This window comes from Scatophagus argus, chromosome 6 (assembly GCF_020382885.2).
Source record: "Scatophagus argus isolate fScaArg1 chromosome 6, fScaArg1.pri, whole genome shotgun sequence".
In the NCBI taxonomy this organism is placed as follows: Eukaryota; Metazoa; Chordata; class Actinopteri; family Scatophagidae; genus Scatophagus; species Scatophagus argus.
This window is the reverse complement of record NC_058498.1, coordinates 16521855-16543667: the sequence shown is the minus strand read 5'-3', so window position 1 is coordinate 16543667 and position 21813 is coordinate 16521855. Positions and strand designations below refer to the sequence as shown.

Genomic DNA, 21813 nt, shown 5'->3' with positions numbered 1-21813 from the left:
AAACTTTCCTATGCTGGATGTGTCTTATAGAGTATTTAGATGAAGCTACATATTACAGTATAAACACTTTGATACCTTTCTTTGCGGTGGTCCTATGAACACATAAATCATCATAGGTACTTCTCCATTCTCATAATGATGTTGTCTGTAAATCATGTCACTGTTATCATGGCATATATCAAGTGTCATCTTTATTCACGTTCAATCCTCGAGTATGTTCATGCAAGCAATGCGTTAACTGCAAGCAGTTTCTTTACCCAAACATGGCCCTGTAGAGTGTAATTGATTGACCTCTCTATATTTCCTCAACTTTAACTTGAGCTGACACAGTAAGCATAAATGTTACAAACGGGACAAATCAAAAAGGTGCTGCCATAGACCACTAACCCAAATGCCTTCTCATATCAGTAAGATAATAATCAGAATATCAGTAAGCCTGCGGCATGCAGGACCTAAATTGATTTACTATGACCTTTGTAAACCCTTTGGATTGTTATAATATACAGTGTGTATAATAGCTATTATTAATCCCAGTTTAGCCCAGATGAGACGAGGTGTATAAACAATCTATAATGTTGTTGGGTAGTAGGCCTCTTTCACTGAAGACATTTGGACAGGTCACAGTTAGAAAACAAACAAACAAAAAACAAGCAATAACTTGACTATGGCTGAATTCCATTTAGCTGCCTCAGTTTCAGGGTCCTGGTATTGTGGCTTCTGGCTCACTGTAACGATTTAGGGGACACTTTATCGGAATAGAGACATTTTTAATCTTATTAAGTAACACCTTCTTTTCCTGCTACGACACATCCAAATGTCTGCTGTGACAAAGACATGTTTAACATTTGCAAATACGCTGATCAGCCTCAACATTTAAATCATCTGCTTAGTATTTTGTAGCTAATTATGACCCCGAGAAGATGCTTTAGGGACTCATTTTCACTGAACATTAGTTTATGCAGGACATATTTGTTTGCTGAGGCGGATGCTAACATTTCAGATCACCTGCAGACATCGATGCTAGAAATAAGATGTGATGCATTTGTCCCACTGGATCCCATCCTGTACGACTGAATAAACACAGACACTTTTCCAAAATAAAAACAATGGAAGACACGTTTTTAAGAACTGATTTTAATTAATTCCACACGTCAATAACAGCTGTTAGAATACGATTATTTTAAATTTTACAGTTTTATCCTCAACAGGCATCAAATGTGTCCCCAGGTCTGAGATTTTGGTACAGGACATAACAATCTCCACCTTAACCAGTCCTCCCAGCCCATCAGCTTCAGGTGCTGCTGCAGTCAACAGCATCGTATTGTCTGTTTGCCTATAGTAACAACTGGAGGCGATTCAAGGCTTAATAAAATATTATTTAAATTTTATTGTCTTTTAATATGAACATATAAAAAAACACAACAAACAAAACATTTACATCATGGATTGTAAGCCTCTGCCCATGCTACCTTATGCATTATTATAAGATGAAGAAATGCCACTACAAAAAGACCAGAACCTCAGCTCTCTCCAGCTCCCAAACAACCTGCAAACTCATCTGGCTCAGATCCACAGAAGCAACCTGCACCACCTCTCGTCTTTAAGCATAAGGCAAAAGTTTAGGAGATCTGTTCAAATAATAACCTTCTACTGAATCAACCAATGAACAAAGTCATTTTTATGTGTATAGCAGCTACTTACAAAATACAAATTGAGTTCAAGACAGGTATTAGATTTCTTTATATTATTTTGCTTCATAACACCTTACACCAAGGATCCGTTTCGGGGACACACTCAGATCTATTACAGGCAAAGTGCCATCAATAAATTTTGCATGGATTCTCCAACATTTCTCATCCATGTATTGATTTTGTTAATGTGTCAAAAGGAGAAAAATGGAAGATCAGATTTTACTTGACCCACTTTTTTCCCCCCAGTCATCAGCCCTATCAGTGAGGCCCCGGATCAACCTGTGGATGTCATTTCTCTGTGCATTTGAGCAAGGTAAAAGAAAACCGGATTCATCGGTGATCAGACCGTAACAAAGGGATGATGAGAGAGGGAAACCCCTCAACATCTCAGGACCGCTGCTTTTCCAGTTTGAAATTTTCTGATTCTCATACATGAGACAGCTGGGGAGAACTGATACTATGATTAATACTCACTACACGATGGCTTCAAAATAAATAAGCCATAAACTTGGGATGAAGTATCAGATGAAAGTGCAAACAGCTCTGGCAACACAGCAACAACCTTTTTCTCATCTTCAAGCAAATGCTGATGGCCTTCCTGAAGATAAAACCTAAAGCCTGCACATGCAGCCCACTGAGCCTTATCTGAGGAGCAGCCATCACATACTGACAATACTAGTGCAGGTGCAGAGGAATATTAGTTGTAAGCCTACAGCATGTAGCAATTAAAGTCCAATTCTATTCCAGCAAATAGATGTGACCTTATCTACACTGAAAGGAGGCTGAGGGGGATTGTTGGTTGGAGCAGCTCCACTCGTTCCAGACAGGACCATTTGTAATCCAATCAATGCCTTTAAGCTTGATGGGGTTGCACTTATTGACACTTCATTAAGTTTCGTTGTGTCAGACACGCTGAACTTACCGCAGCAGAGCACTCTGAATGGGGCTCTGACCCAAGCTGGACTCGTTCAGAGGAAAAGAAAAGGAGTGTTCATCAACAGCACAGCCATGAGCGCAGACTAATTATAACTCAACACTCAAACCACAGCAGAGGTGTCCTGCTTTCTGCAACTAATAGCTCCCATCTGTACAGAACTACAGCCAAATATTGTGTAGACTTATTACAAACGACTGCTAATGTGATGCAAGTAAATAAATACGGTACTTCTACCAAAATGTGAGGGGAAAAGGATGACAGCACTTTAGTTCCATAACTGTCCTTTACCACAGAGTTGTTTCTGCTTCTCTGTCCATTTCCTCTACAGGGGGAGAAAAAAAAATCATCTAAGGAAGAATCCAAAATGAAATTAAACACCTTCTCTCAGACTTGGGTCTCATCGGTTGGCCAGCTCAGCTAGCCTTAAAACAACGGGCTCCAATCTTCACCACTCAACAAAAAAGGCACCAAAGTCTCATAACCAGATCCTGTCAGTGAATTCTTAAAACACATCAGCTTTGGCACAGCTGCCATACACTCATCGTAATGCTTACTTCCATACGCACTGCCCATATACAAACCCTAAATAATCCTGTTACAGCAAGATAACTGCAGCGATGTTGAACAGAGTGACACAGATCCACCCATAATGTTTGGCTTCGCTGACACCTACAGCTAACTTGGTTACCCATAAACTTCACTCGCCATTGAAGATTTTGTTGCTGTAGAGGGAACAGAGCTGCATGGAATAAAAAAATAAAAATAAAACAAGCAAAAAATGTAGGAAAACAAAATCTCCAGTGTAAAATTGGCTTCAGAGAGACTCAAATTCTTCTGTCCTGCTCTTCTTTCTAAGCTAGTCTCTGGTCAGTCTGCTAAGTTTTTATGACTGAGGTAGGTTCTCTTTATCTAAGGACAAAATAAAAATGGAAAGCATCACACATTGAGGCCAGTATTGTGTTCTGCCCTTTGATAATTAAAAGGATAAATTCCTGAAAAAACATTTCAAGCTTTGAATTCACTCTCTGAACAAAGAAATAATAACACAATGGGAGAGGTTTAAATTTGCATCACACTCCAGATATCTCTGCCTTATCCCTCTCCCCAAATGAATCACGCTCTTTTCCACTAGTTGTTTTTGACCTTTAACCAAAACACTTCTGACGAGCTTCCATTTTCAACTTGCCTGTTCGTCACAAATGTGACAAAAATCAGAGATGCAAACACTGAACGCCCAAGGCTAAAAGAGCCTGTAGTTCCAAGTCAAATACAAAGAGGGAGATGTGGTGGTAGACAGGGAATAGTCTGGAGAGAGAGGAGGAAGGGGAGAGGGGTGAGGGTAGTGATGGTGGTGGTGGTGGGGGTGCTCGATCCATTCAGTCACTTTCGTCGAGGCAGGACGGTACAGATATTCACTGCAAGGTGATGGTTGGCCAAAAGGAGTTAGAGTTGCTTCCAGTGGAGTACAGTACAAAGAGGAATCCTAATCACGCTAGACTGAAGATTCATTAACAGTGCATGTTTGAGTGTGTTTGTTTTGTCTGGATATAAACCAGAGCTGCTGAAAGGCTCTGATGTTTGGGCATAAGGGAGGGTTGTTGCATCTAGTGGATTACTGTGTTCCTGTCCTCAAGGTTTTAGCCCCGTGCCTCTGTGTGTGTGTGTGCGTGTATGTGTGTGTGTGTGTGTGTGTGTGTGTGTGTATGTGTGTCAGTCTTTGAGGGGACAGAGCTACGGGGTCAGTAGGCAGTGACCAGGTCCTTGTCGTAGTTGTATCTTCCCCTCTTTGGGGCAGGACTGTCGGCGCTGTCCTCAGTGTCCTCACTGTCTCCTCCTGCCCCGCCACCTTCCTCCTCAGAGGAGGAGTCAAGAGTCAGATCTACCACTGCCCCACCACCCGGTGCCACGGCGGAGCCTCCCGTGACTCCTGCCGTCCCCACGGAACCGCTTCCAGATTTGCCGGTAAGACTGGTGCTGCTGTGGGCTGGTGAATGACCGTTTGCTTCAGGAATGCCTACAGACATAAAGGCCATTTTAAAAAAAGATTCATATCAGCAAGCAAATGCAGGAAAAAGAAAACAAAAATCCATTCAAGAGGTAACAAGAGGTTAAACCGACACTTACATATATCAACAACAGGGTACTCTGGTGTGTTGCTGCGTTCTCTTTCCCTGTCCCTCTCCTTGTCATCTCTGATGGGTCGCCAGGAGCCGTCAGTCAAGTACTCGATCTCCTCGATGTCTTCGCTTGTCTCTTTCAAAATCTCAGATAGGAGTCTGAAACAAGCACTGCTGGTTAGTTGCTTCACAAAACACACTTCACACCATAAAAAGGAACAGAACACACAACTAGAGCTCAACTGCCAGAGCCCAGCAGGTCTGCATGGCTTGAATTTCTTACTTTTTTTTGTTTTTCTGCAGGTCGCGTCTTTCATTCTGAACCCTCAAATTACTTTGCTGCCACGTTAACCATATCTCTATGATCTTGACCATTTTCACAGAATAACAAGACATTATTCAAAGAAGAAGAAAAAAAAAATCAAGAAAATAAGCTTGAGTCATAGGCTTTTCCTCATCAACTGAGAACTGCTTTCATTATTCAAATTTCTCTGCCTATAAACAGCACTCTATATACTTTTAATTAGTCTAATGATAGTGAAACCTTGAGTGATAAGTTAAAGAGGGGACTTTCACACGAGTTTAATCTAAAAAAGGAATGAAAATATGCCTCAAAGCCAAACTGAACGCAAGCCACACAATGCATTCAGTTGTTGTGAATGTAAGGGAGTGCCCATGACAGTTTCTAAGAATTTGCAGGAAACTACACGCCCAAATGGTTGGGGAGATGAAAATATCTTAGAGAATTTACTATAACCTTAGTAACAAAATATGAGAAGGAAATGATAAAATATGCTTAAATGCAGTACTCATTTACCCGATTGATTATAGATATACATTTTGAACATATACAGTGATAAAGCACATTACAGTGTCAATAAATCACTGTTGGTGTCTTGAGTTACTTGCAGCAATGAGTACTGTGGGGGGAAAAAAATGAAAGAAAAAAAAGTTGGTTCTTTAAGAATCAACAGACAAATCAATATACACGATCAAAAATTTTGGAATACAACCTGACAGCAGGTGTACAAACACAAATATCAGACAAAACCCTCTCGTGCTACACAAAACATTCAAACTTGTTACAATGAAAACACAGCAGATTTGTGCGTGATTTAACTTGCATCAAGAGTGCTTAAAAAGCCTCAACATCTGTGCAGCCTGAATAATGTCCCTCCAAGCTGGCTTCACACGCAGATAGCTAAAATTACACAAAGTGCAAATTTTAAATATTGACTGAAAGGAAGACAGTGTAGGGGTTGGAGGAGCCAGAGCATGTCTCTTTCTCCTTACCCATCAATGGTGAGCAGCTCAAAGGGAGCGGGCTTATCACAGACAGGGCAAGTCCATGTGGGCTTTTTCTCATTCATCTGCAGGAAGAAGACTGCGTCGAAACACTGAAGATGGGCACAAGTTAAAACTCGACAAGGTACACCGAGCCGCATCTTCACCAACTGGGAAGTGGGAGAGAGAGAGAGAGAAGCATAGTTCATAGTAGGACAAACACTTACGGATCTTTGACAGAGCAAGACGACTGAAACAGCAAACGTGCAGGTAGGTAATGTGAGGATGATGTACTCACTGGACAGATGAGAGAAACCCGAAGGCCTGTGGTCGCAATTTCACTCTCTGGGTCAAATCGTAGTTTGTCTTGGACTATGAGTAAAACAGACAAAATATCATGACATGGCATAATAGTTTAATCCAATATATTTGTAATATGTAAAATTTAATACACAACGGATAACAAAAAGATCAATGTGATGACCTCTAGAGGCAAAACGGAAGTGACACTTTGTGGTTTTGATTCTATTTGCGGTATTTCAAAGTCACATTTTTTACAACACTTGCAACACTTACTGCGTTCACGACAGCGTTCTGCACTCTCGACAGAGCAGAGCTTCAGTTGGCTGAAGAGGTCTGCTGCAGTGAATACCCTCACTAAATACACTGCCACAGAGTACCGCTGAAAAGACAAGCAGGTTGGGAGCACTTATTTCAAAAGGCTACATATCTAAAGTACAATACATACACATAGTGAACCACCACTTAAAAAATGTAAACAGACAACATTTATTATGGTAAGAGAAAGTTATTAGGATTTAAACTCTAAGCTTTTTTGAAGAAGAAACAAAGGCAAATCAGCCTCCTGACTATGCAACTGTAATTCAGGGTTTCAGTCAATGCATTGCAAGGCCATGTTGACCCCTCATCCAGCATAAGTATCTGGAATTACAGGAAAATTCATTTTGTAAATGTTAGCTAGTAACGTGATGGATCAAAAAAAACCAAAAAACGGGAGCACAACTGTGAGGGTGAACATGCTAGAGTTATCATGTAATTCATCTTGACTAAAGACCAACATGTGTGGAGTAGCAACCTGTAGTAACAAATGAGTCCAGATGACCACCACACAATGAAGCTCTTAACAACTTAAACCAACTCCGCAGTAAAGAAATTAACTCAATGCTCAGTCTGCTTCTACACTTGCTCAGCAATGGTTTTCCCCGGGGCCAACGAGGTAGCACAGAGGCTGCTCTCCACTGCAGGAGACATAATGCAAATAACAAAACAGTGGAGCACTGCGCCTCTACCCCATTTGTTACTCTCAAACAGGCAGGAGACTGCGAGGTGCTTTCAAATGAATTAATACATAAATTAATGCTGTTAACTTTTTAAAATGAAAACACTACAGGCCATTTATCTTATCTGCCAGTTATGTTTCATATTGTATCTCAGTGTCACACAGTATACCAGAGACAAAGACTGACAGTGCCTTATGCCTTATCCATTCATTCAACCGAGAATCAATTCTGAATTGAATATAATGAGGTGTCTCACCACCCACGTCTGTTAGTTAAGCTCACACCCAAGTCAAAAGATACTTGTCACAAGGCTTTAAGACATCTTCTTACATTATGTGGGCCCAATACAAAAGTCACACATCTTGTCAAAAACATAAATTCTTTCTATTAAAGAATGTTAACTATCTCCTGGGTCTTTCTCATAGTTCCCTAAACATTGAGAGTATGTTACAAAAAAGTTTTAGGATTAAGGGCAAACATTCTTCTAAAATCTCAGCAGAGTTGATCGGTTGTCTGGCAAGTTTAATGCTTGCACTAATGCACTTATGGCGTATATTCTGCACACAGAGCTTTTAATAAGAGACTGCAGACAGGACTGAGTGTCTTCATCAACCTTTGAGCTACTTATCGTGATCAGAATTGTGGAGACAACAGTCAAGAAGCTAATTAATGTAGTTCAGCTCTTGGCCCTCGAGAGCTTTCTTTTTCAGTTACACCATGCACACGGACCCATGAAACACTCAGGGAACTACATGTCCCAGCTTGCACTGGTGCACTGTGGAATCTATCAGGAAGGGCTGGACAGATTTGCTGAGTGAAAGAAATGTGTGCTGCCATGTTTTCCCCATTGCCACCACGGCCCTGAGCTAAACCAAAACATGACATTCAGCATCAGACTCTGACCTTGCCAAAGTTTCCCCAGGTGACGGTGACTCTGTTGGTGGCATTGGAGAGATGCAACCAGGGAGTGATATTCACAGGACGACAAGGACGACGGGGTTCAACACCAGGCTTATTCGAGGGGTAATAGCCCTGTGAACACACAGACAGACAAATGCAAAAGAATTATGTGAACTGTCTATTATGTTAACCGAACTGTTTTGGAGTAATTTGTTAAAATGACACACATCAGAATGCAGGCTTCGAAACAGTTTAAAAGAGTAATTAGTTGCCTGTGATTGTGGTAGTTATGCAGTCACTTTTGAAGCCATGAGGCAGCGCAGGTTGCATGAAGATGTTAGACGACAGTCGAGAAAATGTTTTTGCGCTCTGCGTGTGGAGCTGCTTATGTGTATTTATTTGTGTATATTCAAAGCAAAAAAAAATTGCAACCAACCACAAAGCTGTTATGACCTGACAAATTTCATCTGTCTAAACACATGAAGGTTGCTGAGTTAGACAGAAGATAACAGCACTGACTCAAAAGCTCTTTCAACCTCGGCACATGTTAAAACCAAAGGCTTGGGCCTTTGGTTTTATCCAGTTACCCTGCACACGCATGAAAAGGGAGGACTCAGCTGATGTCACCGAGGTGGTCTGAACAGTTTCCAATTCAAATATCGACAGACTGGCTGCAAACAATGCTCTGACATTTGCCATTTCTCAAGTTTGGGTTATATATCATAAAAATCTATTTAAACCCCAATTCCAAAAAAGTTGTGACACTGAGTCAAATGAAAATGAAAACAGAATGCAAAGCAAACTGTTTGATTGATATTCAACTGAATACAGTACAAACACAAGATATTTAATGATCAAACTAATAAACCCTGTTTTTTATAATTACACACTCATTCTGAGTTTGACGCCTGCAACATATTTCATAAAAGTTGGAACGGAGGTACATGCCACATGATCGTTTCTTCAAACAACACTCACCAAGTGTTTGGGAACTGTGGACACCAATTGTTTTGAAAGTGGAATTCTTTCCCATTCTTGCCTGATATACAACTTAAGTTACTCAACAGTCTGGGGATTTCTTGGTTGTATTTTGTGTTTCAAAATGTACCACACATTTTCAAAGTGAGTCAGGTCTGGACTGCAGGTAGACCCGTCTAGTGCTCGCACTCTTTTACAATGAACCCCCACTGTTGTTACGCGTGCAGAATGTGGCTTGGCATTGTAAGCGACCTAAATTAGTCGCAGTTGTGCGCTGAGAAACTCTTGTTGTTAACCTGTTGGACTAAGTGGTGAACCTCACCCCATCCTTGCTTGTGAATGATTGTGCCTTTCAAGGATGGGTTTTGACGCATTTGGGTTAGCCCTATCAAATTTTGTTTTCACAACACTGGTTTTTGAATGTTGTTTTTACAGTTTGCCTGCAAAACACTCATCTTGGATGTTTAAGTTTCACATCAGCACATAAATTCTGTTTGTACGCCACAAACACACTGCCAGCTGTAGATTTTTATACTGAAGTCTCTCTCTCATTTTTTAAAATTCGAAAAGAATATCATTTAGCCCCAACTACACACAGAGTGATCGTGCTTACTTGTCCAGTGTAGTCACTACCAAAGGCCCAATTTGAACCACAATAAACCCTCCTGGATATTATTTATTCCTGCCTCATTTAACATCAATCCACATTATGATGGCCAATCCATCACTACATACATTATGGTGCTAGTTTGGCTGTAACGAGGTGGCAAGTCCGCCCAAACTCAAGACAGTGACTCACTGACTGTATTTGAAAACAAACGGCTTATGGTAACGACTGAGGATATTCTCTGACCACAACAGAAAAGCAGCCAAGCTTTGGTCATGTTAGTATTCTGAAGGTGTGGCTCTTCTCAGAGAAGTGAAGCAATTAAGCAACTCACCGGAACATGACAGTAGGACTGGTTGACTTTGACAGCAATGTTGGGAGGATACTGGTCTTCCTGAACACCAATGGAGTCTGTGTAACAGATTCTACAACAGAGAAAAGTAGTAGTTGCTTAATAGCACAGTTTTGGCAGAACGAGCACATTACAGGTAAAAGGTTAAACGACTGTGACATGTACATTACGTTTCAATGAGAATTAGTGAGAACTTACCTAAGAACCACCTGGATTGATCTGATCCCTGGACGAAGCTCACTACGAAAGTAGAAGGTCACAAATGAAAATGAACATCAGTAAAGAGTTTGTTAATTACCGTAAACTAGTGCAGAAATAATAGCGAAAATATGGGGAGAAATATTTGTACCTTGCATTTCTGATCTGGTCTGCTTGGTTCGGTGTTAACTCAAATATGCATTGACTGTCCTGCAGTTTCTCGTTGTTGTGGGCAACTGTAAACATGTGCAGAGAAAACCCATCATAAAAACAGTACAAGGATACAACATGTAATAATAAGACAGAGAAAATATATATAAAGGACAGAGACAGATTAAACTGTATACACACGTACTTAGCTCTGTTGGTGGCAACAGTGTCTCCAATGTTTGGTAGAAGGGCAGTGGCACCAGTTTGACCTCTGGTGCAGGTGTGGGGATTGGTTTGGAAATGCCATTGAGGTAGTCTGCGCCCTGAGAGGTGGCAGTGGGGGAGGAGCTAAGGGATGAGTAGATGCTGTCTGGACGCCGTGCTGCAAGCCAGCCAGATGTTTTGGGGAAGCGCGACTCATAGAGCTGTCTGACGTTCTTTAGAAGCTCTGGGCTGTATTCAGTCTGCACTAGCCTCAGCGCACGACCCACCAGGTCCTGTTTCAGCCCACTTTTGCTGCGACCCATTGAGGCCAGCAGCGTCTGCAGGTCAGAGACCCGAAAACTTTTGACCATGTTCTAAAAAGGAAAGACAAGACAAAAAGATGAGAAACACAATACAGGGACAATGAAGTCTGTAAAGTGGAAGTCTGAGTGACAATGCCACAGACTTACTAGTCTGGACTCACTTTGAGAGCCAAGTTTCAACATACACTTGATTCAAATGTAAAGGTATTTACTATCACAGTGCTAATGTATTTGGATTTCTTCTACTTTTGACCAAGTCACAGCTTAGAATATCTTATTCTTTCCTAAATTATTAAAGCTTTTCTCAATGGTGTTCACAGCCTGAAATTGAGAAGCATCATTTGCTGTGAGAGAAAAAGATTACTGTCTACCTGTGTGACCCAAGGTGGAAAATACATTCCAGTACATTATGTTTATAAAATTGGAATTCCTCCAGTGCATTAAGTTCTTATACATGCTCTGTCTGGAAAGGAAAAAAATGCCAAAATGAATCCATTAATTCAAATGCTGAGTTCTTGCCAAAACACAACTACCAAGTTTGTCCTTGACAGATTACACAGTTATCTAAACTTCATCTGTAGCATTTAACATGACACAGCAGTGCTTAAACAGTTTGATCCCTGCTAAAATTAACTGCTGTCCTTAGTCACTTTAATCTGATAGAAGCCTGGACCTGACTTGTAATTGGCCTGATACAGTAAGAAGTAACACTGCTCCTCATTCTGACCACTTACATTATGCCTGAGCTATTTTCATCATCCCATTCTGCAACAATGATGTACCCTTAAACAAACTTTTGAAACCCCAATCTACACCAGCTATTAAAACTTAAGGCCACATCTCTGCATTTCACTGCAGTTCATACACGCTTTACGGTCATCTAACGCACACAGACAGAAACAACCCACTGACACAGTGAACTGTGTTTAAAAACTTAAGGTCATATCTTAAAGAGGAAACACAAAAGTTTTACCACAAATAACTGAAAAGTATATGATACAAGCTACAGATTAGAGAGACCGGGATCTTTAGCCTTGTGCAGTGTTTCCATGTTTGCTAAGATTTATGTACAGTTCCATTAGGTTGAATACACTTTAAATGAAAAACTAAAATAATAAAATCAACTTTTGCACTTCAGATAAAATGGACTTCAGTTGACGTATGTCCCATTACTAATTGGCAGCATGTTAGGAATCAGTTCCCACAGACTGACTGTTGAATCTCATGTCATTTCAACTCGTTTATCCAACAGTTTCAAACTTTGAGCAAAAGACAGACTATATCTAACACATCTCTTTACCTTTGTAATACACTGAATGAAAGTAGAAGCAGCCCAATGATCGAATGTTACACATGCCTATATACTCCGCATGATGGGTTCAGATTTCATATCTATATAATTCTTTTAGTAAAATCGTTTATCGCACAACTGGGCACATATGACAAATTATACAGCCTAGGTGAAGATCATTATTTAAGAGGCGACAGAGGCACAGAGGATGCGAACTTGACTGCAGGGTAAAGGAATGTTGTTTGAAAAAACTGAGCCATCTACAGCAAACTTGAGCTTTGTCTGACACTGGGTAGTTGGGCATCAGTGGCCCAACTGCTTTCTGTCTTTTTTAAAATTACAACAACGCGGCTATCCATTGGGCTGCCGATGGATATCTTGGGCAAAAATGCCGCTAATGGGTCAACAACGTTGCAGCTCCTTCAGCCTTACGTGAACATTATCAGTGTAGTATGCGATAATAGGCTGACTACTGGCTAGCTCCTGGGCAGTCTGAGCCGTCGGTATTCAATCATGGCAACTGGACATTTTGACAGGTGCACAGCTCCATAAACTAAACGGCTAACTCCATGCATATATTGTAAGCCAGATAACGTCAAATTGTAAGATGCCGGGAAACGCATTAACAACAAACGCCCGAGTGTTTTTATGTTCACATCATTCATTTTCAGTGGCTTCCTTTAGAGCCAGCGTGATGCTAGCTAAACCAACGCACTTGCTTAGTTAACATTACCCAGTAGGCTAGCTGCGTTAGCTGCACAAGCTAGTTCGTTTCGTCGGGAATGTAATACGCCACATTCGTAAGACTACAGACTCTTTACTAAATTCATTCAAAGCCCCCATTTTCCCTACGACTGGGCTGAGTTTCAAATCACAACCCCGCACCCGTTTCCCACCAAACCAAAGCTAGCCAAGCTCTACTTGCCATTGCTTCCACCAGTTCGGCCGCCATCTTCGTGTAGCAGTACCGCGAGAGTCAAAGACGACGGCTAGTCTTTCACCAATGAAACTCAGGGCAAGCTTTGACAGACAGGTAATCTCAGCCAATCACAGTACGGGTTTTGCCAGAGCTCCGAGCGCTGCATATAAAATGGGCGGGACCACAATGCTTTAAAGTTACAGTGCAACTTTTTAAAATCACTAAGAGACAGGTCTCATTTCCAAAATAGGCCTCACTGTCCATAAATGATACCACATGAGACACTATTTTGATACCCGTGATGTTTCAGTTTTATAATATTGAGGTTTTGTAGACGTGTGTCTTACATGCGGTTTAAATTCAACGTGGATGTAAAGTATGGGGTGCCAAGTGGACCAGGTCGCATGGTCCGTTCAGTTCCCGTCCGAGCAAAATATTCCGTTTCAGGTTCTGCATCCAGCCATAAGACGTGGAGTAAATGCTTTGTCTAAGGTATGCTCATAATTGAATTAAAATGAGTAATTAACGAAACGCAGTTGAACGTCAGAGAATATACCAGCCATAACCTGTTCAAAACACAAATACCATGCTGTGTCACACCGTTAGGAAAAGGGAAATAAGTACGCCGAGGACACATTTATACTCCCTGTGCTGATCCAGCCCTGCTTTTCTAGAAGCTCCTCATATGTGGCAAAGAATAGCCTCATGGAAACACAAAAATCAATTGAAGGAATTGCAGTATCATGTAATAACATGGTGTGCTTTGTTTTGGCTTTACTTGGATGTGAAACGTCAATAAAAACAATGCTGTGTATTCAAAAGAACAGCTGGCCTTGCCATTCTTTTCCTTGATGAAAATGTAATTTGTAATTTAATTATAAATGTATAATTTATACATAAAATAGGCTCGAAGAAATATAGCTTTGGTTGTTTTCATAAACCAATATAAAAATAGTTCGCAAAAGCAGGCCCAAATTAGAGGTTGATATGTTCTCTATAATACAGCTTGTTATTTTTACAATTGTAATTTTTTATGATTGACAGAACATAAGAATATATACATATAAATTAATATAGTTAATGACAATAGAAAGCTTTATTGCTGTAAAGGCAGCGTAGTGCTCTCCTCTGAGTATGCATTACATGTTCTATTATTTAAACAGAAGAGGGCAATATGGTCCATGATTTCACCTGACTGTGAGTGATGTTAATTCACTCCCCCATTAAAACTGACAGAACAAAGCACACAGCAGAGCCCTCCAGATACTTTTACTGTTATCTCTATCCTGTTGATGTAACAACTCTGTAAATAGCATCTTGGATTTTTCATACTCTGAAAATGTGACACAAATTCACTGAAATCCTAGAAAAAGACATACAGAATATGTGTGCAGTCTTGTGAGTATGAGTTTTATAAATTCTCAGTTTCATGTGACATTGATCTAATGGGAAACTTAAAGATGAATTCTGGGCACGCTAGGATTCAAGTGGTTAAATGAAATTATGCTTTAAGATAGACTAGGTGCTTTAGTAAACCTCTTAGTTGGTCAAAACCACTTTGCTTCCCTTGGCTTCTCTTCATTTTAAGAACTCTGTCCATCGTACAAATTTCAATCACTAAAATGTCAGTCATATCAACTGTGTGTGAAGATGAAATCCAGAGTTTATGTCAACTTTCAAATACGTAATTTACAGAAGTCTGGTGTGTAGATATTTAACCTGTGTATCATAACATGAACAACATCAACAAGTCAAGAGTATTTTAGCTAAATCATAGGGGGAAAAAAACCCAACTTCAATTCACTGTTGACATTAAAACATCATTACAATCACAGCACAAATGATAAAATTTAGAAGTTTAATCAAACCTGGATAAAATCAGTAGAAGAGTCTTAATATATAATAAATAAGCCAGTAAAATATTAATCTCAGAGAAAGAAAACAATATAATTCTACACAGTGTAGTAGTGCAAAGGCATTTTGATCTCTGTGATGGATCTTGAAAGGTAGCTAAAATTCTATTATATTATTATATTATATATCAACTGTATTGTTTTCTATATGACAAAACCTTTTGAAAATATTCCCAATGGGAAAAAACAAAGAAGTCTCCTTTATTATAAAAGCTGGAGAATTGGAAGTCAATGGAGAAACAAATTAAAAATGGGTCATGTCCACAACAGGGAATAAATTATTTATTATATATTTGTGTTCTTTCCAAAAAAGGACAGTAGTCTGTATGTGTTTTGTCTTCAAATAACTGAACTCGACCCATTAATTACTGCTCTTTGGTAATTGAAGTTATTCTCTGAACAGCATCCACATGGACAAAACAACTTAAACAGGATAACACTGGTATCTAAAAGGCCTTTGATTCTACAGCATCCATTCTCTGCACACCACGTCTTTCTAAATCTTGAGTGTTTAATCTCCCGTAATTACAAAGATTTGCTTAGGTTAATAAAAATAATCCGCCTCAATTGAGACCCCCTACCTGGACCTCCCCTGTGCCTTCTTTGCCCCTTTCTGTGAGGGATAAATTCACAGTCATATAAATAGAGTGACCCTCACAACTCTGAAGCGCATCTCTTTGATTCAGGAGCGAAAGGCTGCTGGCTGTAGTTTGATCAGGTTTATCGGAGAGGCGTAAACATTTAATTACACTTTGTTACTAAACGCAGTATCCGTATTTAGTCGTATAGGCTGACGTCATTTCCACAGGTCGAGATTGTGTCGCTCGTGAGCCCATCAAGGTTAACAACAGGTGAGAGGCTCATCTTTATCTGTGATCTTGTCAACAGTAAGACTTCGGCGGAAGAAGCGAGGGGCATTGAGGCACTCACTTTATGAAGGGTCCTGCAAGAAAATGGCTATGCTGTGAAATTCAGCCGCAGAAAAATTCTGAGAAGACTCCGGCAAGAGACACTTTTCATTTATCACCTGATACTTATTCAACAGCCAGTTTGGAACCAATAAAGCCTCTGTAATGAGTCTAAGATATCCTAATTCAGAGATGACAATGGAGGACAGAAGCAGCCGTGGCGGAGGCAGAGAAAGGCTGGGACTGAGCTTTACTATTGACTACCTTCTGTTCAATAAAGGAGTCAAAGGTCCTAAAGAAGAAGCGACAGGAAGTCGTACAGCAGAGCAGACAGCGAACAACATGCTAAATCATCAGAATCCTAAACCCAAAGAGGTGGAGATTCACTCTGAGCTACAGGAGGACCGGGTACAGAGGTCAGAGGCAGAGACTGAAGAAAGGAGAGTCCAAGAAGAGGAGGGGGATGAAGAGCAACAAGAGGAGGGGGAGGAGGAAGTGACCACCACCACCGCTACCAGCAGCAGTCCAGCGAAGTCCACGGACAAACCCAACCAGTCGTACATTGCACTCATCTCCAAGGCGATCCTGGCGTCAGAGCAGAAGAAACTGCTGCTGTGTGACATCTACCAGTGGATCATGGACCACTACCCGTACTTCAAGAGTAAGGTGTGTCCACATCACTTTCCTGCTGTCTTTCTATTTACCTGACAGGCAGAGATCAGCAAACAGTATTTATCACTGTGAGAAAACAATAGCTGTTGTTGTGAGTTCAGAATGTCAAATTGGGTGTTTTGTGGTTTTGTGAGGTTAAAAACTACCATACACTGGGTTTCTGGGACTGTTTTCAAATGAAATGGACCATATTACTCTATGAACTTGTCACACCTACTGGTAAGGTAACCATGAGCGAGAAACTGTGTCTCGTCTAAAGTCGCCAGCGTGTTCCATTCTGTCGCTGAAAAATAACGTGGCAGTCATTTTCACAAATGAAGCGACCTACTTGGCACAGGTAATCTGTCTGAGTGTTTAGGCAATTAGGTGCTCACAGGGACTCTAGATGATCTTCTTGTTGGCGAATTCACAAATAAAGTAATCCTGTTGCTAGGTTGCAAACCGCCTCTGCCTTTACCAGGTGCAACAACAGATTGGACGTAGCCTAATGGATTAAAGTTGATCACTGGTTTGACGTGCTAAAAAGGTAACTCAGGGCGTTGCGATCATATACAGTCTTGACACGCTATCGCACATCCTGCCAAGAACAGGACAATGTGACATCCTGAGGAGGATCAGTGGTACTTAACAGCCACCTAAGTTATTTTTTCAATTGGGGACTCCCATTGTTGAACTCTTACTTAGTTTTCATCTTTTAATCATCTTTTCTTCCCTTGCTGCAACAGGATAAAAACTGGAGGAACAGCGTGCGTCACAACCTGTCCCTGAACGACTGCTTCATCAAAGCAGGCCGCAGTGACAACGGTAAGGGCCACTTCTGGGCGATTCACCCCTCAAACTACCAGGACTTTTCTAAGGGGGACTTCCACTGTCGGAGGGCGCGGCGAAGGGTTCGCCGGGTGGCAGCACAGCTCTCCCTTTCCTCCCTGAGCTCCCCCTACCACCATGCCAACGTCCGACCCCACAGAGTGACCTGTTGGTGCTGTCCTCAGGTCCAAACACTCCCTCTGCCTTGCTTGGCACCCAGACTCTACTGGCCATGGTTCAGCGGCATGCAGCAACAAGCGGGGCTCCTCCCTGGCCTGCGTGCCTCTGTACCTTGAGAGTGAATAGTTTGTGTTTTGGAGGTATAGGGTGTTATTTGCAAACGCATATGCCATTAGGTGATGTGACAATGAGAGTGGAGTTGGACAATATTACATTATATTCTGCAAACTAACGGTAAACTGATTTTAGGGTGTCCAGTGATTAAATAAAATGTATGAATCTTATGAAGCCGCACACAATGTTTTCTTGTAATCTCATTAAATCATACTGAATTCAATACCATGCGGTGTTTTTAATCAGCTGTCTGTTGTGTTTTGTGTGTATGAGTGTGTGTGTGTGTGTTTATGTGCATGCGCACACCTGCCTTTGCCTGCAGAAAGCACTAAAAGTGAGCCCAATGCTAAAATACCACCCAGAGTTAGATGCTAATTAGTCAAATCTGTCAGGATGCAAAATCTTCAGCCTAAAGAGACTAAAGTCGGGCTTTCCAAAGCCGACTCCTGAGGATATGAGGCCAGATAATCTGAGCAATCCAAAATAGTTTCAAGAAATGGGAAGCTTATCACACAGTATAATCCTTAAATGCTGCTGCAGAAAGAGGGGGACCACGGGAGGTCAGGGATGAAGGAAGCAGAGGAAAGGGAAGGAGGCAGGGGGAGAGGGAGGGGAGGAGACACTGATTTATTGGAGAGAAGTGGGAGGGCTTTTTAGGGACTCTATTTGTTCAGAAAAATAATCAATTGAGGCAGAAACACACTACTGTTGAAATAATGAAATATAAACTAAATTTCACACTGAAGTCAGTGTCAAAATGAATACAGTTGTTAAGGTGGTTAAGATTATTGTTAAGATTCATGTGGCTTGTTTTCTTCTTCTTTCTTCTTTCTTGACAAGAAATGACAAGAGCAACATATCATAAAGGGACTCCCTAAAAATGATTTCTAAAGCAGGAGCAGTTCCGTTATAAGATGACTCCAAAATATTGTCATAATGAGAATCAAGTCAATTTTTACCTGTCCGGCTCTCACATCAATAGTGAAATTCCTCTCTGACTTGCAAAGGTTGGCATTTACATCCACAGTCCGCAGCCTAAGAGGATTAGGTCATACATTGACTTTTCTGAAGTTTGTTTGTCTCCACTCATGTGGGCTTCTGATTTGCAAATTATCGAATATTTGAATAAGACAATATTTGACGTGAAATTAGATTCTAAACAGACAATAATATTTCAGAGGGATAAAGCTGAAGAGAGCGCGAGTGAGTGAGCGTGTCTTATTCACAGCAGTTATTTTCTGGCGATGCTCATTATAACAATGACAAATCCATCTAATTAATTTTTGTTCACCAAATCTTCCTATTCAATGTCAGCAGCTAATTGGAGACCTAATTTGCTTAATTCCCATGAATTGCTCTCTGCATCAAATCCTCTTCAATTCACCAGCTTTAAGGCTTTAATTTGGTTGCATATGTTTGCTGTACACACACACACACACACACACACACACACACACACACGCACACACACATGCAAGAGTTCACATTTCACACACATGAAACTCCTACAACACTTGCTGAGAAAAACTGTACACATCAGTTATTCAAACAACAAAACTATTGTGAATTTTGTTGAGAGATGAGCTTTCTTGGATGAACGTATACTTTTTTGTATAAATAGAAATTTGAAATTAAGAAATTTTTCCTGTGAAAAACACACACACACACACACAAACTGTTTAATACTGTGAGTAACATCTCTAATATCCAACAAGCAAAATCACAAATAAGTACATTTCTAGCAGAATGAAATTAAGGTCGTGAGCTGTGTGTGTGTGTGTGTGTGTGTGTGTGTGTGTGTGTGTGTGTTCATATGTCATTTTGTTAATCTAATGAGATGGGCGGAAGGGTGCAGGGGGCCGTAGATTAGGGCACAAAGATTTGTTCCTGATTAGCAGAGAGTGAGGTAAGCAGATCAGTCCTGCTGAGATGGCCATGAAACATTATGGCTGTGCTTTAATACAATACATTTACAGCAGCATTCCAAAGCTGATTCCCCTTAGCCAACATGTATCTCATTGATTTGACTGCAGACTCCACATACAGCAGTTCACACAACATAGGATGAAGGCTGAACCTGTACAAGCAAGCAGATCAAAGAGAAACACAGGGAAAAAAGGGGGGAAAATGCTTTGGTTTTCAGCTTGTGCCTGATATTGTGTGTATTGTGTGTAGTGCGTTAGTGATGCTGTAGAAATGATTTACCGGTAACCAAATTAGTCCCTTGTTAAATAAAGATGAACTGAGAAACTTGCTGTAGTCGCAGAATCTTTAGCATCTCTGCTTTTGCCTTCACTCAGTGGTTAAAACATGGCGTACTGTTAGTCATGCTCACACAAGTTATACAAATAACATGAGACAAAGCTTTAATTTATAGCCTTAATTTCCTGAAAACTTGATCATGTGAATTCTTGATGGAAACCATTTAAAGAGGATTTAGAGAAACATTGAATTGTTAGATTTAGCATCTGTGGATTTGGTCTAAATTTTAAAATGATTTGAATGATATGTCTTTAAACACTTTAAACCCTACACTTTAATTAGCTGATCGGGCTGATATTGAGACCTGATTTTAAAGCAATGAGCTGCAAAGCTCTAAGACAATAACTCATCTGTTTTTAGAGGCTTACTTGCACCAATTCAACTGTTTTAAAAAAAATTAAAAAATGGTAACCATTCAAGTGTAAAGCACAAATCTTTTTGGTTTGTGGCACTAAATTGTGTCTGTGCAACTCTTTCATTTCGATCTAGTTAGATTAATTATTAAATTCTGCGCTATATTTTACTTGTAAAGTGTAAAACAGAATGACAAAAACGTTATACCCGTTCTGCTTTTGCCAACTATTAAATACAAAAAAAATTTAAAAATATAACAATAATTGATCATGATAAAATGGAAAAATACATCCTAAAACAGTCTACACCAAACAGGCATATGTTAATTAATGGACAAGCATGTAAGTTTTTGAATAAAATACTCAGCAGGGCTATTTCTTCGACTTTATCCAGTTAATTATTTGCCCTCCTCTCACAAATGTCCGCTTCATCATGGTGCCGCAGCAACTGAACGTATGAATAACTCTCAATAGGCCCGCAGCCTGGAGCAGTCCAAATTGCAAGTCTATTAGAAAGCGTGATTGCATAGAAGTAAGTAGTATTTAAGGCTTAGGAAGCGCTATAGTTGAACCAAAACCAGCTGCTATTTTCTGGTTGTGTCCCACCATGAACAATAGCCTGGCGTTACCTCAGCTTCAAAGGCTCCATAATAGTCAATCGATCAGAATGCGAGGCGCTATTCTGCAGATTACTGTTAACAATAATTTGCCTCCTAGTGCACCGTTGCCATCTTTGAAGCAATGTTTTATTGCCTTTTTTTTCCCATCTGCATCTGTCATCCCCGAGGTCCACTGTTTGATCTCGCCCCACCAGTGCCTGCCTCCCCGGGGTCGCGTTAACCTGTTGATTGGCAGCTGTGATCAGACATATGGTGGGACGAGGCATCGACCGGAGCTCCCCGGAGACAAAAGCAAACTAGTGGGGTTTTTTCCCCCCTCTTTCGCCGCACCGAGGAGCCGAGCAGCAGCGCCGAGGAAGCGCTCTGATCCCACCACTAGATGACGCAAGGCGCATGCGAATATTTCCAGCACCGTTTCGACCATTTAATGTGAGTGCATATGTGGTAAGGTTTTCTTTAATTTCACCTATCGTATCGTATGCAGCGTGTAGGCTACATTTGAAATATTACACAGGTCTATCTGCTATTACACATTCACCTAAAGAATTTCCAAGAACATATTTGATTGTGCAGCTACATTTGTAGATAAAATATGGCTACTGTAGCAGGCCAAATAAGTAATGTGGATGCGAAAAGCCAGCGTTCATGCCAGGCATCTTTGGATTTCGCCCAGCTGTGTGTTAGTTCACCGGAAGCCAACTGGGGGTATCTTGACTTCCAGTGGAAAAAAAA

The 21813-nt window shown here is 40.7% G+C and overlaps 2 protein-coding genes across 2 annotated transcripts; one reads left to right on the top strand and one right to left on the bottom strand.

Moving 5' to 3' along the window:
* Positions 1-1118: 1118 nt before the first annotated feature.
* Positions 1119-13397, bottom strand: pias4a (protein inhibitor of activated STAT, 4a). The gene is made up of 11 exons (XM_046392102.1): positions 13259-13397; positions 10721-11093; positions 10517-10601; positions 10366-10407; positions 10150-10240; positions 8234-8362; positions 6606-6711; positions 6328-6401; positions 6039-6199; positions 4753-4904; positions 1119-4642 (listed from the first exon to the last, which is right to left on the bottom strand). Exons 1-11 carry the CDS (start codon positions 13283-13285, stop codon positions 4368-4370), a joined length of 1515 nt encoding a protein of 504 aa, XP_046248058.1. The 5' UTR covers positions 13286-13397; the 3' UTR covers positions 1119-4367.
* Positions 13398-15990: 2593 nt separating this feature from the next.
* On the top strand, positions 15991-18047 carry foxq2 (forkhead box Q2). Its single transcript, XM_046392636.1, has 2 exons — positions 15991-16739; positions 17471-18047. The coding sequence occupies exons 1-2, from the start codon at positions 16239-16241 to the stop codon at positions 17846-17848; spliced, it is 879 nt and encodes a 292-aa protein (XP_046248592.1). The 5' UTR covers positions 15991-16238; the 3' UTR covers positions 17849-18047.
* Positions 18048-21813: the final 3766 nt, after the last annotated feature.